This window comes from Pleurodeles waltl, chromosome 1_2, assembly GCF_031143425.1.
Source record: "Pleurodeles waltl isolate 20211129_DDA chromosome 1_2, aPleWal1.hap1.20221129, whole genome shotgun sequence".
Classification (NCBI taxonomy): domain Eukaryota; kingdom Metazoa; phylum Chordata; class Amphibia; order Caudata; family Salamandridae; genus Pleurodeles; species Pleurodeles waltl.
In genome coordinates this window covers 1,349,291,094-1,349,305,499 of record NC_090437.1, presented here as the reverse complement: position 1 = coordinate 1,349,305,499, position 14,406 = coordinate 1,349,291,094, and the positions used below count along the sequence as shown (strand labels likewise).

The following is a 14,406-nucleotide window of genomic DNA, read 5'->3' as shown; positions in this document are numbered from 1 at the left end:
TGTGACTTTTGGACTTGGTCCCCTTGTTCCACAGGTACCCTAGATTGGAAATCCACAGTTGTTGCATTGCTGGTTTGTGTCTTTCCTGCATTATTCCTCTAACACAACTCTTTTGTCCTTAGGGGAACTTTAGTGCACTTTGCACTCACTTTTCAGGGTCTTGGGGAGGGTTATTTTCCTAACTCTCACTATTTTCTAATAGTCCCAGCGACCCTCTACAAGGTCACATAGGTTTGGGGTCCATTCGTGGTTCGCATTCCACTTTTGGAGTATATGGTTTGTGTTGCCCCTATCCCTATGTTTCCCCATTGCATCCTATTGTAACTATACATTGTTTGCACTGTTTTCTAAGACTATACTGCATATTTTTGCTATTGTGTATATATATCTTGTGTATATTTCCTATCCTCTCACTGAGGGTACACTCTAAGATACTTTGGCATATTGTCATAAAAATAAAGTACCTTTATTTTTAGTATAACTGTGTATTGTGTTTTCTTATGATATTGTGCATATGACACTAAGTGGTACTGTAGTAGCTTCACACGTCTCCTAGTTCAGCCTAAGCTGCTCTGCTAAGCTACCATTATCTATCAGCCTAAGCTGCTAGACACCCTATACACTAATAAGGGATAACTGGGCCTGGTGCAAGTACCCCTTGGTACTCACTACAAACCAGTCCAGCCTCCTACATCCACCACTGCGGTACCACCACAATGTGGCCAGTTCCCTCACTGAGATGCCACCACAATGTGGCCAGTTCTTTTGCTGAGGTGCCATGACAATGTGGTCAGTTCTCTCGCTGAGGTGTTATCACACGGCCCTGGCGTCTTGAGGCTCATGGTGGACTCTGAGAAGACCCTCCTGAACCTCCATCTTTCCCTTCACATTTGAGAAATGTGGTCAGGTTCTGAGGCCCCACCTGCTCTGAGAAGGCCCAGCCTTCACCCGACACTGACAAGTGGTCTAGATACTCATCTACTCTCCTGGGAGCCCCACACACTAGCACTGGGACTCTAGCAGACCATACCCCTGGAAATAAGTTCAGTACTTCGGGTTCGCGAGGTCCCAGGATCAGTCTAGAGCCATCAGTCTTCCTGGCTTGCCAATATGGCCACTAGAAGTCTGGCTACAGACAAGCACTCCTTGCCACCATGTCTACTGTTTGGAGGCTCACAGGAGACAGATTTACCTCTGCGCATGTGCCCTACATCATTCGCATGATTGGTGGCTGCTGTGTCGAATGAGCTTAAGTGATCCCAGAAGATTGCTGGGTGGAGAGGGCGGGTCCTGAGTAGCTCCCTAGGCGGTTCCCTCTGGGTCCCTCCCATCTCCAGGCCCATAATGTGGTTGAATCTTAGAAGTGACTGTGACCCTCACTCCTTTAGGTGGTGGTGAAGAAACAGGATGGTGTCACGACCAGACCTTAAGGCTTCGACAACAGAGGAAAGTGTGGACATAAGTGATACTCACCAGCACTGACTGACATGAGTGATACTCACCGGCACTGACTGATGTACCTGATACTTACCGGCTCTGAGTCACATGAGTGATACTCACAAGCTCTGAGTCACATGAGTGATACTCACTGACACTGACCAACATAAGTGATACTCACTGGCACTGACTGGCATGAGTGATACTCACCAACACTGACTGATATGAGTGATACTCACCGGTACTCCTTCAGGCTGCCACAGCATAGTAAGATGCGGTTAAAGCTCACAACAGATGTGCTGGTGAAACAGTTTCTGGAGAGCAGGAGGTGTTTTAGGTGCTGGTTGATCTGGAGAGCATCTGCGAGGTCTTTGGCGCAGGCATCAGTGAGCTTGTTATTGGCTAACCTGTAGAGAGGAGACAACCATGTGACAAAGCTCTAGTGAAGTGAAGGGGTTAACAGAGGCAACACAGACAACGCCTGAGACCATCGCACCTATGGACTCTGGCAATATATACTACACCTTTCACAGCTGTGGACTCTGCAAATATATACTGCACCCTTCACACCTGTGGACTCTGACGATATATACTACACCAGAGACCATCGCACCTGTAGACTCTGATGATATATACTACACCAGAGACCATCGCACCTGTAGACTCTGATGATATATACTACACCAGAGACCATCGCACCTGTAGACTCTGATGATATATACTGCACCAGAGACCATCGCACCTGTAGACTCTGATGATATATACTACACCAGAGACCATCGCACCTGTAGACTCTGATGATATATACTACACCAGAGACCATCGCACCTGTAGACTCTGATGATATATACTACACCAGAGACCATCGCACCTGTAGACTCTGATGATATATACTGCACCAGAGACCATCGCACCTGTAGACTCTGATGATATATACTACACCAGAGACCATCGCACCTGTAGACTCTGATGATATATACTGCACCAGAGACCATCGCACCTGTAGACTCTGATGATATATACTACACCAGAGACCATCGCACCTGTAGACTCTGATGATATATACTGCACCAGAGACCATCGCACCTGTAGACTCTGATGATATATACTGCACCAGAGACCATCGCACCTGTAGACTCTGATGATATATACTGCACCAGAGACCATCGCACCTGTAGACTCTGATGATATATACTGCACCAGAGACCATCGCACCTGTAGACTCTGACAATATATACTGCACCAGAGACCATCGCACCTGTGGCCTCTGACAATATATACTGCACCAGAGACCATCGCACCTGTAGACTCTGATGATATATACTACACCAGAGACCATCGCACCTGTAGACTCTGACAATATATACTGCACCAGAGACCATCGCACCTGTGGCCTCTGACAATATATACTGCACCAGAGACCATCCCACCTGTAGACTCTGACGATATATACTGCACCAGAGACCATCCCACCTGTAGACTCTGATGATATATACTGCAACAGAGACCATCGCACCTGTAGACTCTGATGATATATACTGCACCAGAGACCATCGCACCTGTAGACTCTGATGATATATACTGCACCAGAGACCATCGCACCTGTAGACTCTGATGATATATACTGCACCAGAGACCATCGCACCTGTAGACTCTGATGATATATACTACACCAGAGACCATCGCACCTGTAGACTCTGATGATATATACTGCACCAGAGACCATCGCACCTGTAGACTCTGATGATATATACTACATCAGAGACCATCGCACCTGTAGACTCTGATGATATATACTGCACCAGAGACCATCGCACCTGTAGACTCTGATGATATATACTGCACCAGACACCATCGCACCTGTAGACTCTGACGATATATACTACACCAGAGACCATCGCACCTGTAGACTCTGACGATATATACTGCACCAGAGACCATCGCACCTGTAGACTCTGACGATATATACTGCACCAGAGACCATCGCACCTGTAGACTCTGACGATATATACTACACCAGAGACCATCGCACCTGTAGACTCTGACGATATATACTACACCAGAGACCATCGCACCTGTAGACTCTAATGATATATACTACACCAGAGACCATCGCACCTGTAGACTCTGACGATACATACTGCACCAGAGACCATCACACCTGTAGACTCTGACGATATATACTACACCAGTGACCATCGCACCTGTAGACTCTGATGATATATACTGCACCAGAGACCATCGCACCTGTGGTCTCTGACAATATATACTACACCAGTGACCATCACACCTGTAGACTCTGATGATATATACTGCACCAGAGACCATCGCACCTGTAGACTCTGATGATATATACTGCACCAGAGACCATCGCACCTGTAGACTCTGATGATATATACTACACCAGAGACCATCGCACCTGTAGACTCTGATGATATATACTGCACCAGAGACCATCGCACCTGTAGACTCTGATGATATATACTACACAAGAGACCATCGCACCTGTAGACTCTGATGATATATACTGCACCAGAGACCATCGCACCTGTAGACTCTGATGATATATACTGCACCAGAGACCATCGCACCTGTAGACTCTGACGATATATACTACACCAGAGACCATCGCACCTGTAGACTCTGACGATATATACTACACCAGAGACCATCGCACCTGTAGACTCTGATGATATATACTGCACCAGAGACCATCGCACCTGTAGACTCTGACGATATATACTGCACCAGAGACCATCGCACCTGTAGACTCTGATGATATATACTGCACCAGAGACCATCGCACCTGTGGCCTCTGACAATATATACTGCACCAGAGACCATCGCACCTGTAGACTCTGATGATATATACTGCACCAGAGACCATCGCACCTGTAGACTCTGATGATATATACTGCACCAGAGACCATCACACCTGTAGACTCTGATGATATATACTGCACCAGAGACCATCGCACCTGTAGACTCTGATGATATATACTGCACCAGAGACCATCGCACCTGTAGACTCTGATGATATATACTGCACCAGAGACCATCGCACCTGTAGACTCTGATGATATATACTGCACCAGAGACCATCGCACCTGTAGACTCTGACGATATATACTACACCAGAGACCATCGCACCTGTAGACTCTGATGATATATACTACACCAGTGACCATCGCACCTGTAGACTCTGATGATATATACTGCACCAGAGACCATCGCACCTGTGGTCTCTGACAATATATACTACACCAGTGACCATCACACCTGTAGACTCTGATGATATATACTGCACCAGAGACCATCGCACCTGTAGACTCTGATGATATATACTGCACCAGAGACCATCGCACCTGTAGACTCTGATGATATATACTACACCAGAGACCATCGCACCTGTAGACTCTGATGATATATACTGCACCAGAGACCATCGCACCTGTAGACTCTGATGATATATACTGCACCAGAGACCATCGCACCTGTAGACTCTGATGATATATACTGCACCAGAGACCATCGCACCTGTAGACTCTGACGATATATACTACACCAGAGACCATCGCACCTGTAGACTCTGACGATATATATACTACACCAGAGACCATCGCACCTGTAGACTCTGATGATATATACTGCACCAGAGACCATCGCACCTGTAGACTCTGATGATATATACTGCACCAGAGACCATCGCAGCTGTAGACTCTGATGATATATACTGCACCAGAGACCATCGCACCTGTAGACTCTGATGATATATACTACACCAGAGACCATCGCACCTGTAGACTCTGATGATATATACTGCACCAGAGACCATCGCACCTGTAGACTCTGATGATATATACTACACCAGAGACCATCGCACCTGTAGACTCTGATGATATATACTGCACCAGAGACCATCGCACCTGTAGACTCTGATGATATATACTGCACCAGAGACCATCGCACCTGTAGACTCTGATGATATATACTACACCAGAGACCATCGCACCTGTAGACTCTGATGATATATACTACACCAGAGACCATCGCACCTGTAGACTCTGATGATATATACTGCACCAGAGACCATCGCACCTGTAGACTCTGACGATATATACTACACAAGAGACCATCGCACCTGTAGACTCTGACGATATATACTACACAAGAGACCATCGCACCTGTAGACTCTGACGATATATACTGCACCAGAGACCATCGCACCTGTAGACTCTGATGATATATACTGCACCAGAGACCATCGCACCTGTAGACTCTGACGATATATACTACACCAGAGACCATCGCACCTGTAGACTCTGACGATATATACTACACCAGAGACCATCGCACCTGTAGACTCTGATGATATATACTGCACCAGATACCATCGCACCTGTAGACTCTGATGATATATACTGCACCATAGACCATCGCACCTGTGGCCTCTGACAATATATACTGCACCAGAGACCATCGCACCTGTAGACTCTGATGATATATACTGCACCAGAGACCATCGCACCTGTAGACTCTGATGATATATACTGCACCAGAGACCATCGCACCTGTAGACTCTGATGATATATACTGCACCAGAGACCATGACACCTGTAGACTCTGATGATATATACTGCACCAGAGACCATCGCACCTGTAGACTCTGATGATATATACTACACCAGAGACCATCGCACCTGTAGACTCTGATGATATATACTGCACCAGAGACCATCGCACCTGTAGACTCTGATGATATATACTGCACCAGAGACCATCCCACCTGTAGACTCTGATGATATATACTGCACCAGAGACTATCGCACCTGTAGACTCGCACCTGTAGACTCTGATGATATATACTGCACCAGAGACCATCGCACCTGTAGACTCTGATGATATATACTACACCAGAGACCATCGCACCTGTAGACTCTGATGATATATACTGCACCAGAGACCATCACACCTGTAGACTCTGATGATATATACTGCACCAGAGACCATCGCACCTGTAGACTCTGACGATATATACTACACCAGAGACTATCGCACCTGTAGACTCTGATGATATATACTGCACCAGAGAACATCGCACCTGTAGACTCTGATGATATATACTGCACCAGAGACCATCGCACCTGTAGACTCTGATGATATATACTACACCAGAGACCATCGCACCTGTAGACTCTGATGATATATACTGCACCAGAGACCATCGCACCTGTAGACTCTGATGATATATACTGCACCAGAGACCATCGCACCTGTAGACTCTGATGATATATACTACACCAGAGACCATCGCACCTGTAGACTCTGATGATATATACTACACCAGAGACCATCGCACCTGTAGACTCTGATGATATATACTGCACCAGAGACCATCCCACCTGTTTTCTCTGGCATAATATACTACACAAGAGACCATGTAGGAGGCTGGCCAGGCTTATAGTGGGTACCTGATGGTACTTACACCTTGTGCCAGGTCCAGTTATCCCTTATTAGTAGATTAGTAGTGTTCTAGCAGCTTAGGCTGATGGATGTAGCTATAGCAGAGCAGCTTAAGCTGAACTAGGAGACATGCAAAGCTCCTACTATACCACTTATATCATATAACACTATATCATAAGAAAGCACAATACACAGATATACTAAAAATAAAGGTACTTTATTTCAGTGACAATATGCCAAAAGTATCTCAGAGGATATACTCCCTTAGGAGTATAGTTCAGCCTAAGCTGCTCTGCTATAGCTACCTCTATCAGCCTAAGCTGCTAGAATACCTCTAATCTATTAATAAGGGATAACTGTACCTGGCACAAGGTGTAGGTACCACAAGGGACCAACTATAAGCCAGGCCAGCCTCCTACACCAGGGCACAAGATAGTTAATCCTGAGCATGGACATCATGGTCAGGGTTAAAAAGCTAGGTGTTTGATACCAAACATGGGGGCATCAGCCTGGTCATCACAGAGCTGGACATCTGGGAACTGCCCAGATACCAGTCCATATCATCCTCTAGACCACCGGCTACCCGTGGTAGCATTACGTTTTAAATGCTATCACGGGGTCACATTTGCTCATGCATATATGTCCTCACTCATAATAGGAGGCTGCCGTAGGGGCAACTGACCTGTCTATGGACAGTATAGGGGACTCTGCAGAGTCGCACTCACACAGCAGGCTGCTCGTGCATACATGTCCTCGCTTATAATACAGTGCACGCGGCCTCTGGGGCTGCAGGAGGCCTGCCGTAGAGGGGACTGACCTGTCTATGGACAGTATAGGGGGCTCTGCAGAGTCGCACTCACACAGCAGGCTGCTCATGCATATATGTCCTCCCTCATAATACAGTGCACGCGGCCTCCGGGGCTGCAGGAGGCTGCCGTAGGGGGGACTGACCTGTCTATGGACACTACAGGGGACTCTGCAGAGTCGCACTCACAAAGCAGGCTGCTCGTGCATATATGTCCTCGCTCATAATACAGTGCACCCGGCCTCTGGGGCTACAGGAGGCTGCCGTAGGGAGGACTGACCTGTCTGTAGACAGTACAGGGGGCTCTGCAGAGTCGCACTCACACAGCAGGCTGCTCATGCATATATGTCCTCACTCATAATACAGTGCACCCGGCCTCCGGGGCTGCAGGAGGCTGCCGTAGGGGCGACTGACCTGTCAATGGACAGTACAGGGGACTCTGCAGAGTCGCACTCACACAGCAGGCTGCTCGTGCATATATGTCCTCACTCATAATACAGTGCACCCGGCCTCCGGGGCTACAGGAGGCTGCAGTAGGGGCGACTGGCCTGTCTATGGACAGTACAGGGGACTCTGCAGAGTCGCACTCACACAGCAGGCTGCTCGTGCATATATGTCCTCCCTCATAATACGGTGCACCCGGCCTCCGGGGCTACAGGAGGCTGCCGTAGGGGGGACTGACCTGTCTATGAACAGTACAGGGGACTCTGAAGAGTCACACTCACACAGCAGGCTGCTCGTGCATATATGTCCTCGCTCATAATACGGTGCACGCGGCCTCCGGGGCTACAGGAGGCTGCTGTAGGGGGGACTGACCTGTCTATGGAGAGTACAGGGGACTCTGCAGAGTCGCACTCACACAGCAGGCTGCTCGTGCATGTATGTCCTCGCTCATAATACGGTGCACCCGGCCTCCGGGGCTACAGGAGGCTGCCGTAGGGGGGACTGACCTGTCTATGGACATTACAGGGGACTCTGCAGAATCGCACTCACACAGCAGGCTGCTCGTGCATCTATGTCCTCACTCATAATACAGTGCACGCGGCCTCCGGGGCTACAGGAGGCTGCCGTAGGGAGGACTGACCTGTCTGTAGACAGTACAGGGGGCTCTGCAGAGTCGCACTCACACAGCAGGCTGCTCGTGCATATATGTCCTCACTCATAATACAGTGCACCCGGCCTCCGGGGCTGCAGGAGGCTGCCGTAGGGGCGACTGACCTGTCAATGGACAGTACAGGGGACTCTGCAGAGTCGCACTCACACAGCAGGCTGCTCGTGCATATATGTCCTCACTCATAATACAGTGCACCCGGCCTCCGGGGCTACAGGAGGCTGCAGTAGGGGCGACTGGCCTGTCTATGGACAGTACAGGGGACTCTGCAGAGTCGCACTCACACAGCAGGCTGCTCGTGCATATATGTCCTCCCTCATAATACGGTGCACCCGGCCTCCGGGGCTACAGGAGGCTGCCGTAGGGGCGACTGACCTGTCAATGGACAGTACAGGGGACTCTGCAGAGTCGCACTCACACAGCAGGCTGCTTGTGCATATATGTCCTCCCTCATAATACGGTGCACCCGGCCTCCGGGGCTACAGGAGGCTGCCGTAGGGGGGACTGACCTGTCTATGAACAGTACAGGGGACTCTGAAGAGTCGCACTCACACAGCAGGCTGCTCGTGCATATATGTCCTCGCTCATAATACGGTGCACGCGGCCTCCGGGGCTACAGGAGGCTGCCATAGGGGGGACTGACCTGTCTATGGAGAGTACAGGGGACTCTGCAGAGTCGCACTCACACAGCAGGCTGCTCATGCATATATGTCCTCGCTCATAATACGGTGCACCCGGCCTCCGGGGCTACAGGAGGCTGCCGTAGGGGGGACTGACCTGTCTATGGACATTACAGGGGACTCTGCAGAGTCGCACTCACACAGCAGGCAGCTGTGCAGTCTCACTTTTACTCGGGTCACACAGGGTGGCACGATCAGTGCTTCAGCCCCGGTGACCCCTTTACCACCCTTGCCCTGGGTACCACTGGTATCAATTACTAGGGACTTACAGGGGTGGTAAAGTCCTTGCCAAGTTAGCAGGCTAGCAGGCCTCAGCACGCTTACAGGTCAAAAGCAACAGGATCATCGGTCTAAGTGGGGCAAAGAGTTGAGGGGATCTCTGCAAAGAGCCAAGTTTCTTACAGTCACCCTGAAATAGAGAGGTAGAATCAGTGACATCTAAGGTCACACTGTGGAGCCACAGGAAGGAGATCTCTGCCTGTGCCCTCGGGTATGTAATGTGGGGCCCACCAGGGTGATCATGACAGACAGAGGACAGCAAAGGGGGGGCAGATACTGCAAAGACAGTGACTGGGGAAAGAGGATGAGGCAGGAGTAAGTCGAGGTGGATGTATCTCTACAGTACTGGAAGACACTGGAGTAAGGACAGCTGGACATATCTCTACAGTACTGGAAGAGACAGGACTAAGGCGAGCTGGACATATCTCTACAGTACTGGAAGAGACAGGAGTAAGGACATATCTCTACATTACTGGGAGACACTGCAGTAAGGACAGCTGGACATATCTCTACAGTACTGGAAGACACTGGAGTAAGGACAGCTGGACACATCTCTACAGTACTAGAAGAGACAAGAGTAAGGACAGCGTGACATATCTCTACAGTACTGGAAGAGGAAGAGACAGGAGTAAGATCAGCTAGACATAGCTCTACAGTACTGCAAGAGGAAGAGGCAGGAGTAAGGTGAGCTGGACATATCTCTACAATACTGCACTGCCAGTCAATGTAAGACTGGACATGTCATTACAGTACTGCGCTGTCCGTCAATGCCAGAATGTACATTTGTTTACAGTACTGCACTGTTAGTCAGTGCCAGAATGTACATATCTTTACAGTACTGCACTGTCAGTCAATGCCAGGCTGCACATATCTTTACATTGGTGCACTGCAGGTCAGTGCAAGGTTGCACATATCTCTACAGTACTCACTGCCAGTCAATGCTAGAATGTACATATCTTTACAGTAAAGAACTGCAAGTCAGGGCCAGGATGTACATATCTTTACAGTACAGCACTGTCAGTCAATGCCAGAATGTACATATCTTTACAGTACAGATCTGCCATTCAGTGCCAGGCTGCACATAGCTTTACATTTGTGCATTGCAGGTCAGTGCAAGGTTGCACACATCTCTACAGTACTCACTGCCAGTCAATGCCAGAATGTACATATCTTTACAGTACTTCACTGTCAGTCATGGCCAGAATGTACATATCTTTACAGTACTGCACTGTCAGTCAATACCAGGCTGCACATATCTTTATAGTACAGATGTCCCAGTTAGTGCCATGCTGCATATTGCTTTACATTGGTGCACTGCAGGTCAGTGCAAGGTTGCACACATCTCTACAGTACTCACTGCCAGTCAATGCCAGAACGTACATATCTTTACAGTACTAGATTACTAGTCAATGCAGTACATTACTAAACTGCTAGTGAACATAAGGCCGTATGATACTTACACCAGCTTCTGTATCCGGCACTCAGGGGTATTCAAGGCTCTGGAGAGGAGGACAGCACCCATGTCCCCCAGGGTAACACTTTCCAGCCTGAGGACAGAGAGAACAAGTGTAAACAAAGATTGTCACTGTCCTGTGGCATCAGTGAACACAAAGTGTAAGCAAGGAGACTTCAGTGTCACTGTCCTGTGGAATCAGAGAGTACACAGTGTAAGCAAGGAGACCTCAGTGTTACTGTCCTGTGGAATCAGTGAAAACAAAGTGTAAGCAAGGAGACCCCAGACAGTGTCACTGCCCTATGGAATCAGAGAGCACAAAGTGTAAGCAAGGAGACCCTCAGTGTCACTGTCCTGTGGAATCAGAGAGCACAAAGTGTAAGCAAGGAGACCCTCAGTGTCACTGTCCTGTGGAATCAGTGAACACAAGGTGTAGCAAGGAGACGGTCAGTGACACTGTCCTGTGGAATCAGTGAACACAAAGTGTAAGCAAGGAGACGCTCAGTGACACTGTCCTATGGAATCAGAGAGCACAAAGTGTAAGCAAGGAGACTTCAGTGTCACTGTCCCGTGGAATCAGAGAGTACACAGTGTAAGTAAGGAGACCCTCAGTGTCACTGTCCTGTGGAATCAGTGAACACAAAGTGTAAGCAAGGAGACCCTCAGTGTCACTGTCCTGTGGAATCAGAGAGCACAAAATGTAAGCAAGGAGACTCTCAGTGGCACTGTCCTGTGGAATCAGTGAACACAAAGTGTAAGCAAGGAGACCCTCAGTGTCACTGTCCTGTGGAATCAGAGAGCACAAAATGTAAGCAAGGAGACTCTCAGTGGCACTGTCCTGTGGAATCAGAGAGCACAAAGTGTAAGCAAGGAGACTTCAGTGTCACTGTCCCGTGGAAATGGAGAGTACACAGTGTAAGCAAGGAGACCCTCAGTGTCACTGTCCTGTGGAATCAGGTCAGTCAGCACAAAGAGTAAGCAAGGAGACTTCAGTGTCACTGTCCTGTGAAATCAGTGAGCACAAAGTGTAAGCAAGGAGACCTTCAGTGTCACTGTCCTGTGAAATCAGTGAGCACAAAGTGTAAGCAAGGAGACCATCAGTGTCACTCTCCTATGGAATCTGTGAACACAAAGTGTAAGCAAGGAGACCCTCAGTGCCACTGTCCTGTGGCATCACAGAGCACAAAGTGTAAGCAAGGAGACCCTCAGTGTCACTGTCCTGTGGAATCAGTGAACACAGAGTGTAGCAAGGAGGCCCTCAGTGCCACTGTCCTGTGGAATCAGAGAGCACAAAGTCTAGCAAGGAGACCCTCAGTGCCACTGTCCTGTGGAATCAGAGAGCACAAAGTGTAAGCAAGGAGACCCTTAGTGTCACTGTCCTGTGGAATTAGTGAACACAAAGTGTAAGCAAGGAGTCTCTCAGTGTCACTGTCATGTGGAATCAGAGAGCACAAGGTCTAAGCAAGGAGACCCTCAGTTTCACTGTCCTGTGGAACCAGAGAGCACAAAGTGTAAGCAAGGAGCCCCTCAGCGTCACTGTCCTGTGGAACCAGAGAGCAAAAAGTGTAAGCAAGGAGCCTCTCAGTGTCACTGTCCTGTGGAATCAGAGAGCACAAGGTGTAAGCAAGGAGACCCTCAGTTTCACTGTCCTCTCTCCTAAGTAGCCAAACCCTCTTTTCTGGCTATTTAGGGTCTCTGCTTTGGGGAATTCCTTGGATAACGAATGCAAGAGCTCATCAGAGTTCCTCTGCATCTCTCTCTTCACCTTCTGCCAAGGAATCGACTGCTGACCGCGCTGGAAGCCTGCAAAACTGCAACAAAGTAGCAAAGACGACTACTGCAACTCTGTAACGCTGATCCTGCCACCTTCTCAACTGTTTTCCTGGTGGTGCATGCTGTGGGGGTAGTCTGCCTCCTCTCTGCACTAGAAGCTCCGAAGAAATCTCCCGTGGGTTGACGGAATCTTCCCCCTGCAACCGCAGGCACCAAAGAACTGCATTACTGGTACTCTGGGTCTCCTCTCAGCATGACGAGCGAGGTCCCTTGAATCCAGCAACTGTGTCCAAGTGACTCCCACAGTCCAGTGACTCTTCAGTCCAAGTTTGGTGGAGGTAAGTCCTTGACTCCCCACGCCAGACTGCATTGCTGGGAACCGCGTCTTTTGCAGCTACTCCGGCCTCTCTGCACTTCCGGCGGAAATCCTTTGTGCACAGCCAAGCCTGGGTCCACGGCACTCTAACCTGCATTGCACGACTTTCTAAGTTGTCCTCCGGCGGCGTGGGACTCCTTTGTGCAACTTCGGGTGAGCACCATTTCACTCCTCTTCGTAGTGCCTGTTCCGGCACTTCTGCAGGTGCTGCCTGCTTCTGAGAGGGCTCCTTGTCTTGCTCGACGCCCCCTCTGTCCCCAGACGTAATTGGCGACACCCTGGTCCCTCCTGGGCAACAGCAACACGCAAAAATCCTTACTGCATGATTTGCAACTAGCAAGGCTTGTTTCCCATCTTTCTTCAGGAAAAGACTTCTGCACGACTCTTCACGACGTGGGACATCCATCCTCCAAAGGGGAAGTTTCTAGCCCTTGTCGTTCTTGCAGAATCCTCAGCTTCTACTGCCTAGTAGCAGCTTCTTTGCACCCACAGCTGGCATTTCCTGGGCATCTGCCCATCTCCGACTTACTTGTGACTTTTGGACTTGGTCCTCTTGTTCCACAGGTACCCTCGTTTGGAAATCCATCGTTGTTGCATTGCTGGTTTGTGTCTTTCCTGCAGAAATTCCCCTAGCACGACTTCTATGTCCTTTGGGGAACTTTACTGCACTTTGCACTCACTTTTCAGGGTCTTGGGGTGGGCTATTTTTCTAACCCTAACTGTTTTCTTACAGTCCCAGCGACCCTCTACAAGGTCACATAGGTTTGGGGTCCATACGTGGTTCGCATTCCACTTTTGGAGTATATGGTTTGTGTTGCCCCTATCCCTATGTGTCCCCATTGCATCCTATTGTAACTATACATTGTTTGCACTGTTTTCTAAGACTATTCTGCATATTTTTGGTATTGTGTACATATATCTTGTGTATATTTGCTATCCTCATACTGAGGGTACTCACTGAGATACTTTGGCATATTGTCATAAAAATAAAGTACCTTTATTTTTAGTATATCTGTGTATTGTGTTTTC

General features: G+C 48.8%; 1 protein-coding gene across 2 annotated transcripts in view; it reads right to left on the bottom strand.

The window, feature by feature from the left end:
• LOC138252733 (NACHT, LRR and PYD domains-containing protein 3-like) overlaps positions 1–14,406 on the bottom strand; it is a 451,062-nt gene that overhangs the window by 320,218 nt on the left and 116,438 nt on the right. For both annotated transcript variants that reach the window (XM_069205763.1, XM_069205764.1), the window contains 2 exons: positions 11,236–11,322; positions 1,677–1,844 (listed from right to left, as the gene is read on the bottom strand). In XM_069205763.1, the coding sequence (XP_069061864.1) occupies positions 1,677–1,844; positions 11,236–11,322 (255 nt within the window). The remainder of the gene's footprint in view (positions 1–1,676; positions 1,845–11,235; positions 11,323–14,406) is intronic.